This window comes from Acinonyx jubatus, chromosome B3 (assembly GCF_027475565.1).
Source record: "Acinonyx jubatus isolate Ajub_Pintada_27869175 chromosome B3, VMU_Ajub_asm_v1.0, whole genome shotgun sequence".
NCBI lineage: Eukaryota > Metazoa > Chordata > Mammalia > Carnivora > Felidae > Acinonyx > Acinonyx jubatus.
This window is the reverse complement of record NC_069386.1, coordinates 110,662,681-110,690,222: the sequence shown is the minus strand read 5'-3', so window position 1 is coordinate 110,690,222 and position 27,542 is coordinate 110,662,681. Positions and strand designations below refer to the sequence as shown.

General features: G+C 34.8%; 1 protein-coding gene across 17 annotated transcripts in view; it reads right to left on the bottom strand.

The window, feature by feature from the left end:
- GPHN (gephyrin) overlaps positions 1-27,542 on the bottom strand; it is a 618,401-nt gene that overhangs the window by 215,102 nt on the left and 375,757 nt on the right. For 10 of the 17 annotated variants that reach the window (XM_053224579.1, XM_027065945.2, XM_027065951.2 and 7 more), the window contains 3 exons: positions 21,921-21,987; positions 15,744-16,016; positions 14,308-14,415 (listed from right to left, as the gene is read on the bottom strand). In XM_053224579.1, the coding sequence (XP_053080554.1) occupies positions 14,308-14,415; positions 15,744-16,016; positions 21,921-21,987 (448 nt within the window). The remainder of the gene's footprint in view (positions 1-14,307; positions 14,416-15,743; positions 16,017-21,920; positions 21,988-27,542) is intronic. The other 7 variants (XM_027065952.2, XM_027065956.2, XM_027065959.2 and 4 more) reach the window with 1 other exon arrangement.

The window sequence follows — 27,542 nt, the reverse complement described above, 5'->3', positions numbered from 1 at the left end:
TTCTTTGTTTCAACATGTCAGTTAGTTCACTGAAGGGCATTTAGGGCTTGCTTTTATTTCTCCTAACCTCAAACTCTCCCAGGGCTCCTACAGCTAACCAGCTGGTGGTACTGCCCAAAAATGTAAAGACAAATATATTAACTACTGCTGTCTGGGCAAGGGATAACAGTTGGGACAAAGAATAGACTAACAAAAACTTGGGAGGAAAGGCAATGTAATGAAACGCTTTCAGGCATAAGGACTTTGAAAAACTCCCACATATTCCTGGGAATCTAGAGGTCATATTTATGCCCAGGGTTGGCCACATCCTCAGAAGACTTCACCTAATATTTCACCTCTTGTCAAACTTCAGACTCTGCACAAGCAGGAAATGAAGGCTAAGTCAAAACTGTAAACTGGCTGAGTGCTGAAGGCATGCCCTGACACATATACAGAGTCCAAATGCAAAGAATGAGAGATTTTTCTTTTTCAGTATATATTTATCCCAGACATTTAAGGAAATCTCTGTTGAATCACTAGCTGATCAAAAAGCTAATGGAACAGAGACTTCAGTAACCACACACAATAAATAATAAAACTTGACAAGAAAAGTTAATCAACAAACCAAAACCTATAATTATGACAAAGAGCAATGATATGCGTAATGGGAGTCCCAGAAGAAGAGAGAAAGAGGCAGAGAAAATATTGGAGGAAGTAATGACTGAAAACTTTCCAAATGTGATGAAAGACACAAATCTATATACCCAGGATGTTCAACAATTCCAAGTTAAAGAGATTTATACCAAGACACATAACAAATTGTTGAAAGTAAAAGATAAAGAATTTTGAAAGCAGCAAGAGAGAAGCAATTCATATGAGAGATCCCCCAAAAGATTAACAGCTGATTTCTCAGCAAAAACAATAAGGGTCAATAGGTAGCAAATTAACATATTCAAAATGCTGAAAGAAAATGGTCAACCAGAAATTTTATATCTGGCAAAAATATAATACGAAATGAAAAGGAAATCAAAATATTCTCAGATAAACAAAAACAGAGTTCAATACTAGTAGACCTTCCCTACAAGAAATGCTAAAAGGAGTCTTTCAGGCTGAAATGAAAGTACATTAGATAGTAACTTGGGATTCACATGGAGAAATAAATAAACTGGTATTCTACAAGGTAGACATAAAAGTATTAATACATATTTTGGTAAATCTAATACCATTTAAAAATAAAACTATATAAGACAATAATTATAAATTTGTGTTGGTGTACACACAAGGTATAAATATATATTTTGTGAAAATAACATAAGTGAGGGAGATGGGACAAAGTTTTTGCATAATATTTAAGCTCATTTGGTATTAATTCAAATTAGACTGTTACAAAGTAAGATGTTAATTTAACCCCCAGAGCAACCACTAAAAAGATAACTAAAAGAATATTTGCCAAAAGAAATGAGAGAAAAATCAAAATGACACACTAGAAAAATCCAGTAACTTGTTTTTAATGTTTATTTTTGAGACAGAGAGAGAGAGAGAGAGACAGACAGACAGACAGACAGAGACAGAGAGAGAGAGCGAGGGAAAGGCAGACAGAAGGAGACACAGAATCTGAAGCAGGCTCCAGACTATGAGCTGTCAGCACAGAGCCTGATGTGGGGATTGAACTCATGAACTGTGAGATCATGACCTGAGCTGAAGCTGGACGCTTGACCAACTGAGCCACCCAGGTGCCCCTAGAAAATACCATTATTCAAAAATGAAGGAAGTAATGAAAAAAATGAGGCATAAAAATAATAAGATATATAGAAAACAACTGGAAAAAAAAAACACCTTACCTTATCAGTAATTATGTTAAATGTAAGTGGATTAAACTACCCAAATAAAAGGTAGAGACTAACAGAATGGATTAAAAAAACATTATCTAAGTACAGTACATATTTTAGATCCAAAGACACAAATAGGTTGAAGGTAAAAGAATGGGAAAATTTATCTTATGCAAATGGTAACCAAAAGAGAGCTAGAATGAAAAAAAAAAAAAAGAAGACAGCTAGAATGGCTATAATATCAGACAAAATGGACTTTAAGATAAAAACTGTTACAAGAGACAAAAACGTGAAATAATGATAAAAAAGGTCAATCCATCATAAAATGTAAGAATTATAAACATATCCACACCTAATGAGAGCCCCAAAGTATATGAAGCAAAAACTAATAGTACTGGTGAAAAAGTTTAACAATAATACTGAGAGACTTCAATGTTCCACTTTCAATAAATGGTTAGAACAACTCGTCAGAAGATGCAACAAGTAAAACAGAAGATTTGACCAACGTTATAAATCAGCAACAATACAGAGGAAAAAATCTACCTGATAACAGTAAAATATACATTTTTTCTCAAGTGAACAAGGAACATTTTCCAAGTAGACTAAATGTTAAGCCACAAAATATGTCTCACTAAATACTGAAATCATACAATGTATCTTCTCTAACCATAATGAAAAGTAAGTAGAAACCAATATAGAAATAAATTGGGAAATTTACAAATATGTGGAAATTAAACATTCTTTTTTTAAGTTTATTTATTTATTTTGAGAGGGAGCGGGAGACTGTGCATAAGAGGGGGAGGGGGAGAGAGTAGGGTGGGAGGAGAGCGTGGGGTGGGGGGAGAGGGGGAGAGAGAGACAGAGAGACAGAGAATCCCAAGCAGGCTCTGCACTGTCAGCACAGAGCCCGATGGGGTGCTCGAACTTACAAACTGAGAGATCATGACCTGAGCAGAAACCAAGAGAAGGACGCTTAACCAACTGAGCCACCCAGGTGCCCCCAATTTAAACACATTCTTAACTATGAGTTGAGGAAAAAATCACAAAGGAAATTACAATATTTTCGCATAAATGAAAATGAAGACACAACATACCAAAACTTACGAGTACAGCAACAGTAGTGCTCAGAGAGAAATTTATAGTTGTAAACATCTACTTTAAAAATAAAGATTTCAAATCAATACTCTTACCTTACACCTTAAAGAACTAAAAAGAGAGCAAACTAAACCTAAAGCAAAGAGAAGAACTAATAATAAGTATAGTAAAGATAAATAAAATAGAGAACAAAAAGACAGTGAAATAATCAACAAAATCAAAGTTCGTTCTTTGGAAAGAACAACAGAATTGACAAATTTTAATCTAGACTGAGAAAAAAAAAGAAAATTCATATTACTAAAAGCAGGAATGAATGTGGGGACATTACTATTAATCACAAGGAAATAAAAAGAATTATAATACTATAAATAATTGTATGCCAACAATTAGATAACCCAGATGAAATGAAAAAATTCTTAGAAACATAGAAACTATGAAAACCGATACAAGAAGTAGAAAATCTGGAGTAGACATATAACAAGTATGAGTTAATAATAAAAAAAAACTTCCAATAAGGAAAAACTCAGGGCCAGATGGCCTTACTAAAGAGTTTTATCAAATGTTTAAAAACTAATTAACACAAATTCTTTACAAACTCTTCCACAAAACTGAAGAGGAGGAAACACTTCTCAAATCATTTCACAGGGCCACAATTACCTTGATATCAATGACAAATGAAGACATCACAGGAAAATAATACTATAGACCAATATTCTTTATGAATATAGATGCAAACTCTTAAATAAGACACTAGAAACTGAATCCAACAGCATATTAAAATGATTACATACCATGACCAAGTGGGATTTATCCATAAGTGCAAGTGTGGTTCAACATTAGAAATATAATCAGTATACTACAACACATTAATAGAATAAGGAAAAAAATCCACAAGATAATCTCAATTGATGTAGAGAAAGCATTTGACAAAACTGAACACCCTTTCATGATAAAAACATTCAGAAAAATAGATATAAATAGAAGGCAACTTCCCCAATCTGATAAAGGGCATCTATGAAAAACCCATAGTTAATATCCTACTTTTAGATAAAAGACTGAAAGCTTCCTCCTAAGATCAAGATGAAGGATGTCTTCATTCACCACTCCTTTTCAACATTGTACTGGAAGTTCTAGCCAGGGAAATTAGACAAGAAAAGAAATAAAAGCTATCCAAATTGGGAAGAAGAAATAAAACTTCTTCATAGGGCATAATGTTATACATACAAAATCCTTTAACCCACAGAAAGAACTATTAAAGCCAATAAATTCAGCAAAGTTGCAGGATACATGAGGAACTCACAAAAATTGGTTGTATTTTTGTACACTAACACTGAAAAATTTTTTTAAATTTCAATAAAAGAATCTCATTTACAATAGCATCAAAGGGAATAAAAAATTAAGGAATAAATTTAATTAAGGAGGTGCAGGACTTGTACACTGAAAATTACAAAAAAAAAAGACATAAAGAAATGGAAAGATGTATATTGTAAACATGGCAATATTACCTTAAGGGATCCCCAGATTCAATGTGAACCCTACAAAATCCCAACAGATTTTTTTTTTTTTGCAAAAATAGAAAAACCCATCTCAAAATTCATATGGAAACTTAAGGTCTCCCTGTAGCCAAAATAATCTTGAAAAATAAAGTTGGAGGATGCACACTTTCTCATTTGAAAACTTACTTAAAAGGTACAGTATTCAAAACAGTGTAATCCTGCATAAGGATAAACATATAAATCAATCGCATAGAATTGAGAGTTCAGAAAGAAACCCTGTTACATTTAAGGTTAATAGAATAGTTTTTTCAATAAATTGTGTCAGAACAACTGGATATCCACATTCAAAAAAATGAAGTTGGATCCTTATCTGATACCACATACAAAAATTATTTCAAAATCAATGAAAGCCCTAAATATAAGAGCTAAAGTGACAAACATGCTTAGAAGAAAACATAGGAATAAGTATTCATTACCTTGTATTTGGTAATAGATCCTTAGATATGCTATCAAAAGTATTGGAAACAAAGAAAATTTACAAAATATTTCATCAAAATTAAAAACTTCTTTGTATAAAAGGGCATTACTGATAAAAGTAGAAAAGATGATCTATAGAATGGGAGGAAACATTTGCAAATGATCTATCTGCTAACGGTCTAGTACCCAAAATATGTAAAGAACACTTACAACTCAACAACAGAAGACAATCCATTTAAAAACAACCTCATTTTTTTAGTTTTTATTTATTTATTTTGAGACAGAGAGCATGAACAGGGAGGGGCAGAAAGAGGGAAAGACAGAATCCCAAGCAGGATCCACACCATCAATACAGAGTCCCACGGGGGAGTTCAAACACACAAACCGCGGATCATGGAGTCAGAAGCTTAATGGATTGAGCCACCCAGATGCCTCTAAAAACAACCTCATTTTTTAAAAGAGGCAAAAGACTTGAATAGACCAGTCTTCTAAAAAGATATACAAATGGCCAATAAACAACAATAAAAGGTGCTCATCATCATTAGTCATTAGAGAAATGCAAATCAAAACCACAATGAAATACCACTTCACACCCACTTAATGGCTATAGTTTTTTTTTTTTTTTTCTTTAAGGAAAATAACAAACGTTGTTGAGCATGTAGAACAACTAGAAACCTCATCCACCACTGCTGGGTATGTAAAATGATAGATCTCAGTAGACAACAGTTTGTGTGGTTCCTCAAAAAGTTGAACAGAATTATCGCATGACTCAACAATTCTATTCCTAGGTGTACATGCAAGAGAATTGAAAAGTGGTGTTCAAACAAAAACTTGTACACATATGTTCATACCAACATTATTTTAATAACCAAAAGGTGGAACCAACCCAAATGTCCATCAATTGATCAATGGCTAAATAACATGTAGTATATCTACATAATGGAACATTGTGCAGCCATAAAAAGGAGTGCTGATATATGCAACAACATAGATGAACGAACGTTGGAAACATGATGTTAAGCAAAACCAGCCAGACATAAAAAGCCACATATTATATGATTCCGTTTGTATGTAATGTCCAGAGTAGTCAAACCCATAGAGACAGAAAGCAAATTAGTAGTTGCCAGAGGTGGGGAAAGAAGTTATGGGGAGTGACTGCTTAATTGGTATGGGATTTATGGGGGGGAAGTGATAAAATATCCTGGAATTAAATAGAGCTGATGGTTGCACAACACTGTGAATGTACTAAAAGCCAGTGAACTATACACTTTCAAATGGTCAAAATGGTGAATTTTATGTTATGTGAATTTTATTTCAAGTATTTTTAAAAGGAATCCTTCCCTAATCCAGCATAAAAAAAGTGTTGTCCTATAACATTCTACAAGTTTTATAGTTTTGCCTTTCATATTTAGGTCTCCAGTAATCTTAGAATTGATTTTTGTATACTTTATGAGATAGGTGAACAACATTTTTTTTTTTGACACGGACAGCCTATTGTGGCAGCATCATTTATTGAAAAAAGACTTTTTCCACTAGTATGTAGTACAAACTATCATATGTGCCCATATGTGTGTTGGTGTTTGGGGGGGCTTAAATTCTGTTCCAATGGTCTGTTAAATTTTACACCAATGATGCAGTACTTTAATTACATCATTTTAAATCTTGATATTAATAAGGCAGGACTTTCCACTTGGTTCTTTTCCTTATTCAAGAGTATCTTGGTTATTTTTGGCCTTTGCATTTATTCTATATGTATTTTAGAAGCAGTTTGTCAAGTTTCTCTCTTCCTTTCTTAATTTAACATACACACACACACACACACACCACTTAGAAACTACTAGGATTGTATTTACTATGTTTGTATAGAAAAGTATAAAAAAGTTTTGAAAGGTAACCCTCTGATTTTTAAAAAAAGTGATTACTTCTGGGGCAGCGTGAAAGCAAATAAAAAGATGAGGGGATAGTTCAAATGGGTGTTAATCATCTGTTTAATTTTTATTTTTTTCATTTTTCATTTTTAATAAGAATGTATTCATGTATTACTTGTACAATTATAGATTTTTTACTAATAAAATCCACGAAAGGGATTATTTCAAAATTAAGACCTGGTCTACACAGTCAACAGTTAGGGAGAAGTAAAAGAAGGAACACAATGTCTTGCATACTTAATAATGTCTTGATACTTAATAATTATTTCCTTAATAATAAAGAAGTAGAAGCAGCCACTAACTTTTAAGAATTATAAGCTCTCTTTGAGACAGAAGGAATAGAATGAAGAATTAACTCAGAAAAAATAATTTAAGCAGAGGGACAGATGTTTAGCCTTGATGGTCTTTATTTTAATAAAAGAAGAGAAGAGAATGGGGAAAAGGAGGAGGTGGAAAAAGGTTAAGCTCTGAAAATTGCAATTCATCAATGTGTATGAAGGAGTCAATAAGAGATGAACCCAAGGCTTGCCAAGGAGTAGTGAGGATCCACCTAGAATAAGCAGAATTTATAGTGGGTTAAGTCAGCACAAATGAGAAAAAGAAATGCCAAATCACTTCCAAAGGAGATAACATTCCTTCACTTTTAGAGAGTAATCTGTATTCTTATTGTCTTATGCAACTGAGAGCATGGAGGAAACAATTAGTCCCAGTTGATCTCAAACCTTTTGCAGGTATGCTATGTAATTTTGAATGTCGATTATTAAACAACAGAATTTTCCCCTTTAAGGGAAATTGTAATGAGAATGCATAGTTTTTTTAAGGAACCGTGCTAATTCTTTCAATCTATGTTGTTTTTCTGGTCTATTAATTTGACTGGGTGAATACTTGTAAAGGAAAAAATGGAGTTACAATATCAAACTCAGAACATGTAACCGAAGTATCACTTCTCTTTTTAAACTCTGTGGTCTTTTGAAGTGCCAGTAAGAATACTAATAGAATAAACACATCAACTTGTATTTTGATGTCAAGGAAATTCATAAGTGAGTATACAATGCCCCTTGAATCATTATTTTTACCACTTAAAATTTTGTATTGAAAAAATGTTTAAATTTACAGAAAAGTTAGAAAACTAACCAATAGGAAGATGTTTGGATTTAATTTTGGGTAGACAGTGAGCAAATTTATAATAATTGGAGCTAGTTTTTCCCAAAGCAGGCATGTATGAAGGGTTATGGCTTCCATAGCTACAATTTGTCAATCTCCGTAGCAGTGCTTTTAGAGTCACTGTCCAGCTTGGTGGTTAGCTCCATCATGTGTACCCTTTCCTGGTAACTTCTGTTTAAAGACCTTCAAGGTAGGCTGTATTTTCCTTTTTTTGTTGTTTTTAAAGTTTTTATTTATTCTTTTAGTAACCTCTATACCCAACATGGGGCTCAAACTCACAACCCTGAGATCAAGGGTTGCATGCTCCTGTGCCTGAGCCAGCCAGGAGCTCTGGGTAGGTTGTATTTTCTAAAAATCCAACTAGACATCCAAATATGCAATATAAGATCTGAATTTATAGTAAAAATAGATTACATATATAAAATGTAAAATATATATATCATGTATCTTTCTAGAGCTTCTGATACTGTTATTTTAGTGGCTATGATTAAGTGTTATAAAAATTTTACTAAGGCACAGAACTATCAAATTAGTGTATCCTGTTCAGTAAGGCATTTGACAAGTCATTCATAAAATTCCTGTGGACAAGACAGATAAAGAAAGTGGGTTTTGATGGCTAGAAGAGACATATATGTTAGTTGGTTAACATATACACATACAAATAACCAGTAGCGTTTCTGTTAGCATGCAAAATGGCCTATCCTAAAAAAAGTTCTATCAGTAACTTCAATGAAAGCATGATTAACATATATGCCGGTAACAGAGCTAGAAAATACAGGTAATATGGCAGATACCGATTTAAAAAAAGATCTTCTTAGGCTAGATTGATCAGATACATGTAGCAAAACAAAATTTAACAAGAATAAATGTGAAGACCTGCATTTAGATTAAACTTAATGACAAAAAATACAAAAGAATTATGATTCATGTTTACAAAGAAAAGCCACACTTTATGATTTTGTCTAGTGAACATGAGGTCGACTATAACATGTTTTTTTATAAATGTAAAATTTTAAATCTTCATGATTTTATTTCTTTATAAGGACTATTTATACTTATTAAAATTATTCTCATGTTGTTTGAAATTATTCAGAATTTTTGTTGTTCTCAATGGTATTAATCAGAGTCTGTATGAAAATTTGTTTTGCCATATGAACTTGTGTTCCAAGAAAATAAAAAGTATTATCTTGCTGATACCTGCATTTAAGTATCAATTTCTGATAGTTTATATAAACCACTTAAAATACTATCTGCTGCATAGTTAGCATTAAAAAATTACCTTCTTGGGGCGCCTGGGTGGCTCAGTTGGTTAAGCGTCTGACGTCAGTTCAGGTCATGATCTCACTCACAGTTCGTGAGTTCAAGCCCCGCATCAGGCTCTGTGCCGACAGCTCAGAGCCTGGAGCCTGCTTCGGATTCTGTGTCTACCTCTCTCTCTGCCCCTCCCCTGCTCAACCTCTATCTTTCTCTCTCAAAAAATAAACATTAAAATAATTTTAAAAACGTTATCTCATCATCATTACTATAGTCACTTAATATATTGGCTTACTACAGGGAAAGAATATGCTGATTATCTGTTTCATGGAAGAGTCCTTACACATCATGAGCATTGATAACCATATCTTGGTTTTTTATATCTGTCTTGTAAACTTAGTTGATGGACAGTCTCATGTAACATATTTAACAAATATTTATACAGTGTATAATATGTTCCAAGCTGTGCTGTATGTTGTATAGATCAATCATATAAACTAAGAGATGTGATACTTGTCCTTATGGACCTTACAGACTACATATATAGGTATCAAACACATGAATAAGTACACAATTGTAAATTGTGATAAGTGCTATAAAGGAAAAGTATTAGATGCTATAAGAGAAAGTAACTGTAAGAATAATTTAGACTGGAGGAGGCAGATCGGGTCTTTCTATGAGAAAGAGGTACTTACAATGAAACATAAAGAATAAATAGAAGTCAGCCAGGCAAAGAGTGGGGTTAAGAACGTTTTAGGTAGTGGGGACAGAACATTCCCCAAGGCAAGAAAAAGCTTGATGAAGCTTAGTGAGCAATGAGGAAAGGGAGAAGAATGCTAAGAGAAAGGCCTAGAAAAGTTGGAGAGAGCCAGATCAAGTAGAATCTAGCAGAACAAGTCAAGGAGTTTTAGTTTTATTCTGTATGGAACAAGAATCCATTGAAAGTTACCAGTAGAAAAGTGACATGATTTACTTCATGCTTTAAAAAGTGGACTTGGCTTTGAGAGGAAGAGTAAACTGAAGAGAGGCAAAGGTGGAACTGATGAGACTAGCCACTGAAATAACTTGAGATGAAAGATGATGGTGGATTAGACCAGATTGTTCTCTGGGAATTCATCATGCCAAGTAGTTTCAAAATAGCCACTGATAAATCTCATAGAATTTTCTAGAATAAAATTTGGACTAGTTTTGTACCTCATGAGAACACTAAACAGTTATGATATACTTATAAAACTAGTTCATTTAAGAATATATTCTCTTGTACTATACTGTGAGTTCCTCAAGGGCAGGGCCCAAATCATATATAATCATTTAAAAACTCACAGCATCCAACAGAGTGATATATGCATATTAGTGTCGAGATAAATATTTGGTGAGTGAACGCAATACAAAAGGAAAGGAAAGATAAATATAGATTAGATCTATGAAAAGGTTTAGGGAGGAGGCTGGACTTTAGCTGGCACAAGAATTTTTTAGAATTTTTATTTTTATTAAGTTTTTATTTAAATTCATTAGTTAACATACGGTGTAATATTAATTTCAGGTGTACAAGACAGTGATTCAGCAGTTCCATATAGCAACCGGTGTTCATCACAAATGCACTCCTTCATCCCCTCACCTATGTAACCCATTGTTCCACTCACATCCCCTCTGTAACCATCAGTTTGTTCTCTATAGTTTTAAGAGCCTGTTCTTGGTTTGCATCTTTCTTTTTCCTCCCCTTTGCTTGTTTGTTTTGTTTCTTAAATTCTACAAGTGAAATCATATGAAACTTGTCTTTTTCTGACTTGTTTTGCTTCACATAATATATATACACACATACATATCACATTGACTTTATCCATTCATCAGTCATTGGACATTTCAGCTGTTTCCATAGTGTGGCTATTGCAGATAATGCTGCTATAAACACTGGAGTGAATGTATCCCTTCAAATCAGCAGTTTTATATCTTTGGGTAAATACCGAGTAGTGAGACTGCTGGATTGTAGGGTAGTTCTATTTTTAACTTTTTGAGGAACCTCCATACTGTTTTCCAGAGTAGCTGTACTAGTTCACACTCTCACCAACAGTGCAAGAGGGTTCCCCTTTTTCCACACCCTCACCAACACCTGTTGTTTGTTGTGGCACAAGAATATTTAATCTAAGGGATAGGCCTTGCAACTAAGCTCAACATTTGTGTGCATAGCCCCTTGGAGAGGGGAGGCCACAGTAATCACATTTCCAAAGGAGGTCACCACCTATAAAAATATAAGAACCACTTATTAGGCCTTAAATGATATCTAAAGGTAGAATAAGAAGGAAAAAGAAAGGATTGTTCAACTGGGCAAAGGAAAGAGGAGGTATGAAGAGAGAAATATATAAGTAGCATCTGAAAGCTGAGTTGGTATCAGTGAGGTGGTTGACTCCCTAAAATAATGAATGCTTACTTTTATTCAGACACTGAATTAAGTGCTTTTATATCCATTTTCCTATTTGAATATTCACAACTTAGTCATTAAGTAATCATGATGTTAATATCATTGTTCTTCCTATTTTAGAGAAGACTGGGGCTTAGAAAGGAGAAGCACTACACCCAATGTCATAGAGCTAATAACTGATGGATCTGAAAATATATGATACCAAAATTCATGCTGTTTCATAAAGCACAATGCATATTGCTTCCCAAATATGAAAAAGGTCTTTGTAGTTTATTTTAATATAGCTTTCTACTAATTTTATGATAATAGTTAGCTTAATGTAAAACTTATAAAAACATACATTAGCCCAAATAATCATTACTTATTCCTAACACATAGATACATAATTGGGTCACAATATTACTCAAAGGTCAATGCTAGAAAAAAACAATTGGCATCCTAATAAGTCACCCCTTTACAAACAACAGCAGTGTTATAAGCACTTGTTGGTGTTTTTAATTGAAATTTTGAGAAAATCAACAGTCATTTTTAAAGAAGCACATTAGATCCATGGACATCTTGAGTAAAAATTTTATTTTCTTTTGTAAACATCCATGCATCTTTGTATTCCTTTCAAAGGTCAAGAAAAATTGTGAAAGACTTTAAAATGGACAAAAATATTAGGTGTCCTGTGTAGTGGACCATTCTGGATTATGTTCACTGTCCAGTCTTTCAGCTATCTTACAACTCAAACTTGCAGAAAATAGTAATGTAACTGATTTTGTCCAAATGATTCTTTTATACAAGAGAAGTGTAATGGGCTGCTTTGCAGATAACAACTAAAGTGTTACATCTATTTGTAAATTTCATCTCCATTCATTTAGTTCTTAATGTTTACGTATTTGTGTCCTTTGAGTTTTCCTGTGAACCAGTTGTAATACCTTTCTGGTTCCTTCAATAATTAATTAATGAAATAACACCATTGATATGTATTCATTTAGTATTTGTAATAAAGTTATGATTTTAACTTTAAAAATTATTCATTGACAGTTTTAAATTAAGGGAAGCCTAGGTTGCTCAGTTGGTTAGGCGTCCAACCTCGGCTCAGGTCATGATCTGGAGGTCCATGGGTTCCAGCCCTGCATCAGACTCTGTGCTGACAGCTCGGAGCCTGGAGCCTGCTTCAGATTTTGTGTGTCTCTCTCTTTTTGCCCCTCCCTTGCTCATGCTCTGTCTCTCCCTATCTCTCAAGAATAAATATTTTTTAAAAAGTTTTAAATTAAAAATTGTTTTTAAAAATGTTTATTCATTTTTGAGAGAGAGAGACAGAGCATGAGCCGGGAGGGGCAGAGAGAGAAGGAGACACAGAATCTAAAGGAGGCTCCAGGCTCCCAGCTGTCAGCACGGAGCCCAATGTGGGGCTTGAACTCATGAACTGCAAAATCGTGACCTGAGCTGAAGTCGGACGCTTAACTGACTAAGCCACCCGGAGGCCCCTTCTTTAACAGTTTGAGAGATCATCCACCAATATGCCCAATGAATTCAACTAATAGGACCAGATAAACCACACTGCTGGAAGAGTACACTTTCAAGCACTTGCTTAAGCCCACAGGTATCTTTTTGTCACAACCACAGGTAAATCCCGAATGCCAACAGAATTCTATTTTTTCTTTTGTTCATTTGTTTTTTTCCTGAATTTCACATGAGAGTGAAATCATATGGTATTTGTCTTTCTCTGACTTATTTCACTCAGGATTATACTTTATAGCTCCATCCACGTCACTGCAAATGGCAAGATTTCATGCTTTTTCATGGCTGAATAATGTTCCATAAATGTCTGTTCATGTCTTCTGTCCATTTTTAATTGGATCTCCCTAAGGATTTTAAGCCAAATTTCACTTTATTACTTTTTATTTTCTTCATTTTTTCCCCCTCTCATTTTATATCCATATTAGTGACTGAGATAGATTTTTTTGACATCCATGGTCTAAATTATTACTGTTTAGTTATACTGTATTTATTTTTTAAAACATTTTTAAGGTTTAAAAAAATTTTTTTTTTAATAGTTAGCTATACTTAACAGTTTAATCTTTTCTGGCCTGGAGCTTTTTACAAACTATCATATAGACAGTGACTAAAACAAGTGATAATGTATCCTTCTAAGCTTTTATTTGAAGACTAGTAATCTCAGAAATTGTATCAAGACTCAAATCTCTAAATGGTATTAATGAGAACATAATGAAGGAAAAGAAAATCAGGAGAAAAATCATGAGGCAAAAAGCGAGGTTAATTAAATATTAGTTTGACCAATTTGTTTGGATTTTTAAGACTTAAAGTGATCCTTTTAATGGCTTATCTTAATTGAGCCAGGTAATTTATTTAAAGGTATTTGATAAAATTACTAAAGGAAAATAATTTCTGAGCAATGAATTTCTTGGGGTTGTGTGATAAATGCTCTTTGTCACATATGACAGAATCTTAATGATATTAGAGTATTTAGGTACAGGAGAAACTCTATTAAATTCCTTGATGGAATATGCTCAGTGGCACTTACACTTTTAGAAAAAAGTATGCTGAAGATCCTTCAGAATAAAACACATCTTCCATAAAATGTTATACCTATCTCCAAGGATAGGAGGTAGGCTGTATGCTTGCAAAATCATTAACGCAAAAGCCTATTGTCTTACCCGTTCATCTGTACTGTCTGTTGCATGATGGGAATAATTGATGAGACCAGGAATGGGCTGCTCACCGTGTGCCATGATAACAGCTGGACTGGTGTAGAATGGATGCTTCTAATGCACAACACATAACAACTATGAGTACAGTGACAGGAAAACATGAAACTATACAAGCAAAATGACTGGAAAGGAAAAGGTGAAAACAAATGAAACAATGAAATGCCAAAAATTCTCAAATGTAGAATGACAATATCAGCTTAGACTTCAAATGTTGTAAGCTTTTTCTTAAGATGGCAATTGATGGCACTTTTTACTCTTTTAATTAAGAGTAAAAGAGAAGATACAATGATTTAAAAATGTACCTATTTAATCAGCTCCATAAAAACAAAATGAAACAAAACAAAGCAAAAATCACATACAACATAACTACTTACTAGTCTTAAGTAAAGACTTAATGGACCACTGAATAGATGTGGAGACAAAATCATTTGGTCTTCAGTGAAAGAACCACTTACTGGTGGTGTAAAAGGACACCTTAAAAAGATCTCTACGATCCTTTACAATTTATGTGTTGTCAAAAATCCCCTCACGTTATGTTCATAACCAAAATACCTGGATGACTCTTGAAACTTTAGGAATTACTTCATATAGTAAGATTAGGTTTTTAATCTTTATGCTCTCAATGAACAATCATTATTCTCAGAAGTGATATGTTACTTTCTGAAGATTTTAAAGCATATTGGGTGGATTATACTAAATATGAATAATAATGTAGATGATGTTCTATGACTAAGGTGACTAAATTTATGCAAGTTCCACATGGTACTCTATTTACTACCAAAATTGCCCACAGAGAATCTGCAATACTTTGGTACTATTCTAATAATATTACTTTATTAAATAAAAAATGCAAATATATTGTATCTTATTTCCTCTCTATAGTACTTGGGTAATTTGGGTCAAGAAATATTTAAATAAGTGTTAATTGCTGAAAAACTCTGTCTTTAAAAAAATCTTTATTAAGCTTTCTCAACTAATTTTAAAATTATCTAAGGTCTCTTACCTTCAGTTTGCTGCTCCTTTATGAATTTGTGAATATTTGATGTTTTAAATATAAAAATATTATATATTTAATATGATCACAAAAATGACATTTCTGGAGAGTTCTTAAAGTGTCACATTGTTTATCATTACAGCTATACTTCAGTAGGTAACAGCAATATTTTTAACGCCTCAAAACTGAGAACTTCAGTGCTTTCAACGAGTCTATCTACATTATGGAGGGAACATAGCTGTGAAGTGTCATAAATACCTTAGTTCTTTTTTAAGGATGCCTTGAAGATGTACTGAACTTATGAAAAAAATGGGACAGAAAGAGGGATGAAATCAGTACATTTACCTGTGGTTCCTTTAGATCTTTGGGTCTTTGTCAGCGGGCTTACCTTGGCAGCAATGGCTGCTGCAGTTATATGTGATGAAGAACTATCCTCTGTTGAAGCAACACCACTGTCTTTCTTCTCTTCTTCCTCTTCCTCACATTGAACCCCTTTGTCTTCTGTCTGCTTATGGGGGCTAGTTGTGGGAGGAGGGGAAAGAGGAGGTGGTGGGGAAGGTAAATCTTCAAGTTCATCATGCACTTCCTTTACTTTTACAATGGCATCACGTAAAAGGTCAATGGCATGAGGTAGAGCTGGCAGTATAAACTGAAAGCATTCCTGTATACAAGAGGAAGAAAAAAAATGAAGATAAAACACCTTTACAGGCATATAAAATGGTAGCAATCACATTTATTTGTGATTTTGGATCTATATTTCTTTCTGTCAGTCTTAAGAATAAATCATATTTAAGGTACTGTCTGTAATATGAAATATGAAGTAAACACTGTATATATTAAAGTATTCTCTGTAAGCTGTAGAACTACAGTAATGTATAAGCCTAGAGTACATTTTTCTTAAACTAAAATTTCTATACAACTTTGGGTCTTAAAGAGGCATTATGAGAAAGGCAGGAAACAGTTTTCACCTTTCTAGTTAGAGTACTAGAATTAACAAACCAATTGAGGACTGACTTAATTTATTTGGAGAGCTAAAGTTCTGACTACCATCATAAAATACAGCTAGGCAACATTGTGCAATATGCAAAAATAGATATGAGTTTGTACAGAGCACTGCATAAAAATCACTATAGTCTCCTGCTCAAGTGTCCACTGTTACCTGTAATGTATCACCAAAAGAGAATAGGCAGAACTTTAAAACCAGAACATAGGGCCAGATATGTCTGGGGAATGTATCTGGGCAGAGGTTTTTCTCTTTTAAAATAACTTACCTTAAAATCTAAGATATAAAGAAATATCTTAAAATTTACAGAGGGTTATGGGAATATCTGTAAGGGTGCCTAATCTTTTGACTTCTCTTTGTATGGTTCAATCACCTTAGAGATAAAGATTATATGGCAAAGAATTTAACCTTGACTAACGAGAGGTCTGGCCTTTACTCTCAGCTTTTGGGAGGTGAACTCTAGTTCCTGGTCTTGCCTAAAAGGAATGTCGCTGATTGCCTGGGTGATCTGCCCACTGGACAATCTAATAATGTGGATTATTATGAGGATTTAGGGAAACATGGCGTCAGTTTGGCCTCTGGAAGAAACTGGAGACTAAAGACAGTTTTTCCTCTGGGAAGGGTTAGACTAAAGGTCAACCATATGGGTAATATGTGATCAAGTCCCAGTAAAAACTCTAGACATCAAAGACAAAGGTGAGTGTGCCTACTTAGTGATATTCTGTGTGTACTGTCTCATACTATGGCCAAGAAGAGGTAATGCTATCCCTGACTCCATGGGAGAGGATGAACAGAAGTTCCTCATTTGAGGAACCTCTCAGAGTTTGCCCTATATGCTACTTCTCTTGGCTGATTTCAATCTGTATTCTTTCCCTGTAATACACTATAACTTTGAGTTTAGCAGCTTTCAATGAGTTCTGTGAGTGCTTCTAGTGAATTATTAAAATTGAGGGTAGTTTTATGGTGCCAGAAGTGAGGGAAGTCTCGTGGAGTGCTCCACATTTATAGCTGGCTAACTTTTGCAGTTGGCCCAAACTCCTTACAGTTGGTGTTAGAAATGAAACTCAGTAGAAAGATCCTGACTCATGTGATCATGAAGCATGATCTGGGAAGAGAACGGAAGAGGGTGGGGATGATGAATCTTTAGAGCCTGGATAAACACAGGATCATGCACAGTATGCAGTTGTAACTGTGCTATGATTAGTTATTGGAGATAAAAGTTAGCAATGGAATTTTGAAATGAAAGATGCAACTTTTAAGGAGTTGTATTGGATGCATAGAGAAACAAGGTAAATATATAATCTCTTGGCTATTGTTATCTGTACTAACTAAAACAAAATGGAGAACGTAGGGGTGGATCCTAAGGTTGCACCAAGCTTAGATTCTGGCTCATCTGACATATAGCTGCTAGCCCTTGAGCTGCTTCCAAAGAAAAATGTTACGCTGAAGGAATAAATAGTAATAAAGTTAGATTTATTCATTAGAGAATGGGGAAAAGAGAAATGGGAGACACAAGGGACTTGTCCTGTCAGGGCAGAAATACTTAAATGATTATTAAGAAATGGATGAATAAAGTGAGCACTGTTGGAGGCAAAAGAAAGGTCTTTATGTAGCACCATTATGGGTTGAGCAGACAGATGGGGAGCACTGGTCTCCCAACATTAAAGGGTCCTAAACAAATCTAAATTTACCCTAGTTTGAAGGAATTTTAAAAGCTAGAAGGCATAGATAACTAAAAGAAACCTCACCTTGAATCACCTTAAGTGAGGGTCCCAAATCTAATCAATATAAGTCTAGACCAAAGAGTCTGAATCCCTTGGTCCAACCCAGGCCTAGAGATCCAAGGCCATATACACACAAATGGATAAAATGGTCATGGGAAGGAGAAGATCCTTTTCTAGGATTCCTTGACATGGCACTACTCAAGTACTGTGATTCTAACACCTGTTGAAGTTCTAATGAGGGGATACAGTTGGACTGGAATTATACAGAGATACAACAGTTGATGGAATTATGGTGAAAGTTGGGATGAAAATTAGAATGTGTGAACAGTGAACTTTATATGAAGTGGTCAGTCTCCTTCACTGGAATGTATTATGGGGATGAATATTATGTTTGACTGGATAATTCTTCCCCTACCTAGTACTGTAAAACAAATCATATAAATCCACTCTTCCACTAACATAGATTGTACATGTCAAGTGGAAATAAGTAAGATTGCCTGAATCAACACAGGTTATTAATTGAAGAAGGGAAAAACAAATCAGCTTGATGGGCTGAACTGCATGTTTGCCCCTATGTTTGGGTTTTTACCAACTGATAGGAAGTGTCCAGGGGCCTAGTGGAGTGCAAACTAGGCTTATAGCAAAAACCTGTGAATGCCACCTAAAAACAACTGCTGGGATTTGGGACCAGAAAATTTCCATTTGAGGGGCATTTACTAGCTTGCTATTGGATTTATAATTGAGACTACCCTATGACTGAAGAACATAAAATTATCTTGAAACCTGAAATATCCATAATGTTTTAGGTAATAGTAGAGAAATGCTCTAATGGGAAGGCAATGCCCAGGAGAGTTCCATAATAAAATGGAAATGGTGCATATAGGATCATGCTACCAGGAGAATGCAAGGAGGTACTCACGAGAAGGTAGCCTCTTTTCACCTAGGGCCGACTTCGGAACCACCTGAGGAGCTGCTGGATCCTATGGCCACTTGGGCCACTTGGGCGGTGCCCTATAAACAGCTTTCTACTGATCAACAAAGAGCTGCTTGGTTTATGGATGGCAATTCCAAGGTGAAGGGACAGCATCCTGTTTGGAAGGCCGCCACTCTGATTGAAGAAGGTAAAAACAAATCAGCTCGATGGGCTGAACTGCATGGTGTTTGCCCCTATGTTTGGGTTTTTACCAACTCATAGGAAGTGTCCAGGAGCTTGGTCATATGGTTAGGCAGAAGGGCAATGGAAAATTGGTCTATCAAAGGGATGCCTGTATAGGACATGGAAATTACTCCGGGAATAGAAGGGGTATATTAAAGTAGAATACGTTAATCCCCATCAGAAAAACCCCCTTTCAGAATGGGAAGTTAACTGGAACTCGTGAGCAGATATCCGAGCATGCACGCTTGACATGGCACCTGGGCCCATGAGATGAATGGACAATGGGGGGCTGCAACAATGCAGAGATGGGCTGAATTGATAAATTTCTCTTGTACCCTCTGAGGCACAAAATGCCAACAAGAACTGTTCTGTCTGCTAACAAAAAAGACAGCAGAAAGCTATATGGCAGATTCCATAGGGGAAGGTCCTACACATAGCTAGCAAGTATGACTGATGTTGCTAGTCTCTGGAGGCTACAAATGAGTCCTAACAGGAATAGACATTTACTCGGTACTGGGCTTTGCTTACCCAATGGTAGATACAAATGCTCAGTGTACTATGAAAGGACTAGGGCAGAAAATATTGTACCAATGACTGTAGAGTCACATTTCTTTAGACCAAGGTACACACTTTCATATTCAGAGCAATGATTTGATAGAAAATTTGAATGGGCAATGGAAACATTTGTTGTCTAAAAAAGGAGGAGCATGGCTTACATACTCTCATTAGTGTGTGGTCACATTCAACATGAGGGAGGCCAAGGGAGGGTCCCCACTAAATATAGTCCTCTACCTTTCTGGGGAAGAGAGGGTTGGGGGGTGATGTTGGTAAGACTATATTTTTTCTTTAGGACTATACTTTTTCTTTTATCATATCAGATCAACTTTCTTTTTTTCTACCTGATGTTGTGGTGACAGGAGCAGGGCTGCAACTGTGCGTGCCAGAAGCAGGATGATTCCTAAGCAGAAACTGTATCTTTAAGTCTTTATGTCAAAGTTCCTAAGGGCCTGATGAGGTAGATTATGCCTGACTCCATCTGGAAAAATTGGGATTGAAAATGGATGCAGTTACATTGCCTGGTGTGTGCGATTGCTCACTAGTTCTGTACCTACTACGTAACCCTACCTAATATGAATGGAAAAGGACTAAGCAGGTGGCACTTGCTGAATAAGTATTACTAGTGGCAATTTGGACCAGCACAGTGGCCAAATCAACTGTCTCATTCAAAGATTTTCATAGGAAAAGTCCCGAGTATAAATGGAGAGAAGGAGGAATGGTAACTGGAGGTAAAGGAATGAGTACATGGGTTATGCAATGAAAGAGATCCAATATTATATTGGTGTCTCAAAATCCTTAGAACAAGAGGATACTGTTTCTTAGCTCAGTTGTAATAGATGCCAGAAGGGGTAAAGCCCTATGTTGCTGAGACTACTCCTGCTCTGGGAACCTGAAAAGCCTGTAAACCTGAGTAGCATAGTTCTGGGAGACATTTTGGTCATATGATACGATGATGGACTAGGTTGTTAATATCTGTGTAGGACTCCAGTAGTGTGCCAGTATCTTCTGGCTCATATTTCAGGTTATATCTACCACCCTACTATGAAATGTTATAAAACTGGTGTTGCTAGAAAGATTAGAATACTGATATTGATGATCATATATAATGGGAAATTGGGTTAAATCCCCCTCAAAATATAACACCAATGGAAAAATGATTGGCTTGAAAAAGTCAGCTAATTTCTGTGGTAAATAGTTCTGTTCAAAGTATCACATAATACAAATAGTAGCAGATTGAGGTAGAAAAATTAGTATATTAGTACAAAAATATGAAAATGTGTGTAATGGCTTTAGAGGATAGATTAGCTGTTTCTCAAATTCATCTCTCATACTGGCTTCTTCAAATTTTAGACATATTCATACTGATACTGTTGTTGCATCTGTAATATAAATGCTGTAGTAAATATAGATGCCCAGCCAGATAAATACAATCATTTTCTATAAGACAGCCTCAGCCAAAGGCCAGGGGGAAGCTTGTGTAATGAAGACTTAACCTTATCTCAAGAGAGTGTGGCCTTTGTTCTCAGTTTTTGGGATGTGATAGGAGTCTTTGTTTGCCTTGGAGCTTTGGCCACCAGACAGTATTAACAATGTGATTTATGATGGGTGCTTTGGGCATTTGGGTATCAGTTTTGCCTCTGGAAAGTGGTGGGGACTAAAGGAATCAGCATAACTTTTGGAAAGGGCTAGAGACTAAAGGCCAGCCATATTGGCAGAATGTGATGAGCCCCAGTAAAACTCTGAACACAAAAGGCTTGGCGCCTCCCTGATTGGCAATGCTCCCTGTGCTGCCATACACTGATGCCAAAAGAATAATGCTTTCATGACTCTACAGGGAGAGGATTATAGAAGGTGTGCATTTAGTCCTTCTCTTTTACTCTTGGTTAACTTTAATTTGTATCCTTTCCCTGTCATAAATTATATCCACCAGCATAACATCTTTCAGTGAGTTCTGTGAGTCTTTCTAGTGAATTATCGAAAGTGAGGGTGGCTTTGGGAATATGCTAGGTTGCAACTGGTGTTAGAAGTGAGGGAAGCCTTGTGGAGTGCTCCAGCTTTTTGGTTGACTAATTTGTGGTTGGCTAAAACTTTATACTAACCCATATAAATCTCAAGGTGGCTTACCTGAGATCCTTTCTTGCTACCTGGCAGGTTAATTATGAGAGTTTTACCTCTGATTCCACATACAGGCCTGAAAGGAAAGAGAAACTGGATGAATACTAAATTGCAATGAATGGTTGGTTTAAATACATTCAACAACAGAGATCAAACATTGTATTTCACATGGGAACAACTGTTTTAGAATGAAATTACTACAGCTAGAGATTCACCAATTGTTACACAAATCGGGCATTCTGGCTGAGGTTTTCACAATAGCTAGTGTGTTAGATTGTAAAGATGTACGGACATAAAATCAGAATATATTAGCCAATTTAAAGAAGTAATGGCCAAAATATCGTCTTTCTCTAGCTTCTTTGTATCTCATACAGTTCTAAGATTTCAATGAGATAAATGTAAAAATGTCTAGCACAGTAATATTTTCAAAAGTCTAAAACAAAGAGCACTCAAGAGTTGAGGGAGACTTAAATTTGAGCTATTGCTTCTTAGTAAAGTGTAAATTTTAAAGTAAAATAAGGTCTCTCACAAATGAATGGCAGTGGGGAGAGTTTGGAGAGCTCAGCTGCTAACAGATCCATTGAAAAACAAGGGCAACTGAAAGCAGAAAGGTCTTTCAAGATTACTGTAAATTTCCAAGCCACTTTTAAACTAGGTGGTTAGATAAGAAACATAAACAATGGAAAAGCACTGGAAGACAGGAATCAAGAGTTGAAGGCCTGGATTTCATATGAGTTGGAATCATGCTTTTTCAATAACTGGCTGTGTTACTTTCACCTGGTAACATCTAATTTTCATCAGCTGAAAACAAAGGGATTAGTCTATTTCTAAAATTTTAAAACTAAGATTTTTAAGTCATATAACAATCTTTTCCCAAAACTTGTTCCTATGAATGAGATTATTTACTACTTTCACTCTCTGAAATAACCTAAATTTGTCTTATGTTTTATTGTTTTTTTTTCTTGAGTCCTGTTCACAAAGACAAGAGATGATAGCTGTTTACTTTAAATTTTCCATATTCTTTTAATTGATATATAATTGACAAATAGCATTGTATTAGTTTTAGGTGTACAAAAATGATGCGATATGTATATATATTGGGAAAGGATTATACAATAAGCTTAATTAACAACCATCACTACACAGTTACTATTTTTTTCTTGTAATGAGAACTCTTACAATCTACTTTCTTAGAAACTTTCAAATATACAATATAGCAGTATTTACTATAGTCACCATGCTAACATTACATCCCTTACATTTATCTTATAATTGGAAGTTTGTGTCTTTGACTACCTTCCCCCATTTCACCCATTGTGCAATGCCTGCCTCAGGCAACCACCAATCTGTTCTCTGTATTTATGAGTTTGGTTATTTTTAGATTCCACATATATGTAAGATAATAGTTATTTGTCTTTCTTCATCTGATTTATTTCCCTTGACATAATGTACTCAGGTCCAACTATGTTGCTGCAAGCAGCAGGATTTCTTTCATTTTTACGTTCAATAATATTCCATTGCATATACATACCACAGTTTCTTCATCCATTCATCTGTCAATAGACACAGGTTGTTCTAAGTCTTGGCTACTGTAAGTAATGCTACAATGAACATGGGGGTGCAGACATCTTTTCAAGATAGTGATTTCCTTTCCTTTGGATAAATACCCAGATGGAACTGCTAGATCATATGGTAGTTCTATTTTTAATTTTTTGAGCAACTGCCATACTCTTTTCCATAGTGACTGAACCAATTTACATTCCCACCAACAGTACACAGCATTCCCTTTTCTGCACATCTTGTTATCTCATCTTTTTTGATAATAGCCATTCTAGCAGGTGAGTAAAGTGGTATTGCATTGCAGTTTTGATTTCCAATTCTTTGTATCTTTTCATGTAACTGTTGGCCATTTAGATCTTATTTGGAAAAATGTTTATTCAGATCCTTTGCCCATTAAAAAATTTTTTTTTGTTTTTGACAGAGAGGGAGAGTGAGAGAGCAAGCACAATTGGGGGAGAGAGGCAGAGGGAGAGGGAGATAGAGAGAGAGAATCCCAAGCACGCTCCACATTCAGCATGGAGCCTGATGAAGGGCTGGATCCCACAACCCTGGAATCATGACCTGAGCTGAAATCAAGAGTCAGACGCTTGACCAACTGAGCATCCTTGCCCATTTTTTAATTGGATTTTTTTCTACTAAGTTCTATGAGTTCTTTATATATTTTGGATATTATTAACCCCTTATTGGATATATAATTTGTGAATATTTTCTTCTGTTCCATAGGTTGCCTTTTCATTCTGTTGATGACTTCCTTTGTTGTACAGGTTTTTAGGTTGATGTAGTCCCATTTATTTTTGCTTTTGTTGCCTTTGCTTTTGGAGTCAAATCCAAAAAAGCACTGCCTAAGAATGATGTCTAGAAGCTTATCCACTGTTTTATTCTAGGAGTTTTATGGTTTCAGGTCTTACATTCAAGACTTTATATTGAGTTGACTTTTGTGTATGGTTTAAGATAGGATAGTAGTCCTATTGTCATTCTTTTTCATGTAACTGTCCAGTTTTCCCACCATTTATTATTAAAGACACTATCCTTTCCCCATTGTATTTTCTTGGCTCCTTTGTCCTAAATTAATGGACTACATATGCATGGTTTTTTTTTTATGGGTACTTCATTATGTTCAGCTGATCTGTGTCTGTTTCTATGCTTTTGATATATTGTTTTGATTACTATAGCTTTGTAATACAGTTGATTAGGAAGTGTGATGACTCTAGCTTTGTTCACATTTCTCAAGATGCTTTCAATATTTGGGGTTTTCTGCATTTCCATTAAGAATGATTGTTCTATTTCTGTAAAAAATGCCACTGGAATTTTGATAGGAATTGCACTGAATAGGTAGATTGTTTGGGAATATGGGCATTGTAACAATATTATTTCAATCCATGATCATGAAATATCTTTCCATTTATTTGTGTCTTCAATTTCTTTCATCAATGTCGTGTAGTTTTCAGTGTATAGGACTTTCACTTCCCTTGTTAATTTTATTCCTAGGTATCTTATTCTTTTTGACGTAATTGTAAATGAGATTGTTTTCTTAATTTCTCTAATAGTTCATTAGTGTATAGAAATGCAACTGATTTATACATATTGATTTTGTAGCCTGCAACTTTACTAATTTGTTTCTTAGTTTTAACATTATTTTTTTTTTTGGTGTAGCCTTTAGGGTTTATTATATATAATAACATGTCATCTGCAAACAGACAGTTTTACTTCTTTTCTGATTTGGGTGACTTATCTTTTTCCTTTCTAATTGCTCCGGTTAGGACTTCCAGTATTTTGTTAAATAAAAGTGGTGAGGTAGGCATCCTTGTCTTGTTCCAAGTCTTAGATGGAAAGCTTCCAGTTTTTTTACCATTGAGTATGATGTTAGCTGTGGGCTTATCACCTGTGTTATTATATTCAGATACATCTCCTCTATATCCATGTTGTTCAGAATTTCCATCATGAATGGATATTACATTTTGTCAAATGCTTTTTCTGCATCTGTTGAGAGGATTGTATGATTTTTTTAATTAAGATTTTTTTAATGTTTATTTATTTTTTAGAGAGAAACAGAGAGTGAGCAGGAGAGGGGCAGACAGAGAGAGAGAGGGAGACACAGAATCAAAGCAGACTGAGCTGTCAGCACAGAGCCTGACATGGGACTCGAACCCTCAAACTGAGAGATCATGACCTGAGCCAAAGTTGGACACTTAACCATCTGTGCCACCCAGGTGCCCCAAGTATTATATGATTTTTATCCTTTATTTTGTCAATGTGGTCTATCACATCAATTGATTGATGGATGTTAAACCATCATTGAAACACTGGGAAAAAATCCTACTTCATCATGGTCCTTTTATTGTTGTACTCAGTTTGTTAATATTTTGTTGAGGATTTTTGCATCTATGTTCATTAGGGATACTGACCTGTATTTTTCTTCTCTTGTAATTTTCTTCTCTGGTTTTGGTATCAGGGTAATGCTGCTCTTATAAAATGAATTTGGAAGTATTCTTTCCTCTTCTATTTTTGGAAGAGTCTGAGAAGGTTTGGTATTAATTTTTCTCTGTTTGATAAAATTCTCCAGTGAAGCCATATGGCCATTGATCTGTTACAAGGTTTCAAATTACTGATTCAATCTCCCTATTAGTAATTGGTCTGTTCAGATTTTCTATTTCATGATTAAGTCATGGTAGACTGTATGTTTCTAAGAATTTATCCTTATTTTGTAGGTTGTCCAATTTGTTGGCATACAATTAATCACCATAGTCTCTTATGATCTTTGTATTTGTGTAACATCAGTTCTAACATTTCCTCTTTTATAAATGGTTTTATTTAGTTGAGTCACCTTTTTATTATTATATTTTTGGTTAATCCAAATTTTTAAATCTTTTCTAAGTATCAGCTCTTAATATCATTGGTATTTTTGTTGTTTTTATTCTCTAGATCTTTTATTTCTGCTGTTCTTTATTTCCATCCTTCTAACTATGGGCTTAAAATTTTCTGTTTTAGATCCTTGAGGTATAAAGTTTAGTTGAGGTCTAAAGTAGGAAATTATTGCTATGAACTTCCCTTTTAGAATTGCTTTTGCTTCATCTCGCAAGTTTTAGAATGCTACATTTCCATTTTCATTTCTCCCAAGATATTTCTTGATTTTGTTTTGGTTTCTTCTTTGATCCACTTGTTCAGTAGCATGTAGTTGAATCCCCATATATTTGTGATTTTTCCATTTTTCTTCTTGTAATTTCTAATTTTATACAATTATGAATAAAAAAGATGCTTGATATGATTTTAATCTTAAATTTATTAAGATTTGTACTGTGGTTTAATATATGATCATGGAGAATGGACCAAGTGTGTTTGAGAAAAATGTGTATCCTGCAGCTTTTGGAAGGAAAGTTCTGTAAATGTCTATTAAGTCCATTTGGTCTAAAGTGTCATTAAGTGTAATGTTTCCTTACTGATTTTCTGTATGGGTGATCTAATCATTGATGAAAGCACAGGGTATTGAAGACTCCTACCATTATTGCATTGCTCTCTAATTTTCCCTTAAAGTTTGTTAATTTTTGCTTTATATATTTAGATACTCCATTCTTTGGTGCATAAGTTTTAGCAAATGTTGTATCCTCTTGTTGGATTGATCCCTTTATTATTATACAATGACCTTCTTTTGCCTTCTTCTTGAAATCTGTTTTGTATAAGCATAATTATCTCAGCTTTCTTTTGTTTTCCATTTGAAAATATCTTTTTCCATCCTTTCATTTGCATTCTGTGTGTGTCCTTACATCTGAAGTGAGACTCCTGTTGGCAGAATATAGTGCGGTCTTGTTTTCATTAATCCATTCGCCACTCTATGTTTTAATTGGAGAATTCAGTCCATTTAAAGTTATTATTAATAGGTAGGGACTGACTGTAATTCTGTTGTTTTCTGGCTGTTTTGTAATACCTTTGTTTCTTCTTTTGCTCCCTTTCTTTGTGATCTGATGGCTTTCTGTAGTGGTGTGTTTCGATCCCTTTCTCTTTATCTTTTGTGTGTCTCCTATAGGTTTTTGCTTTGTGGTTACCATGAGGCTTACATAAAACATATTTATAACA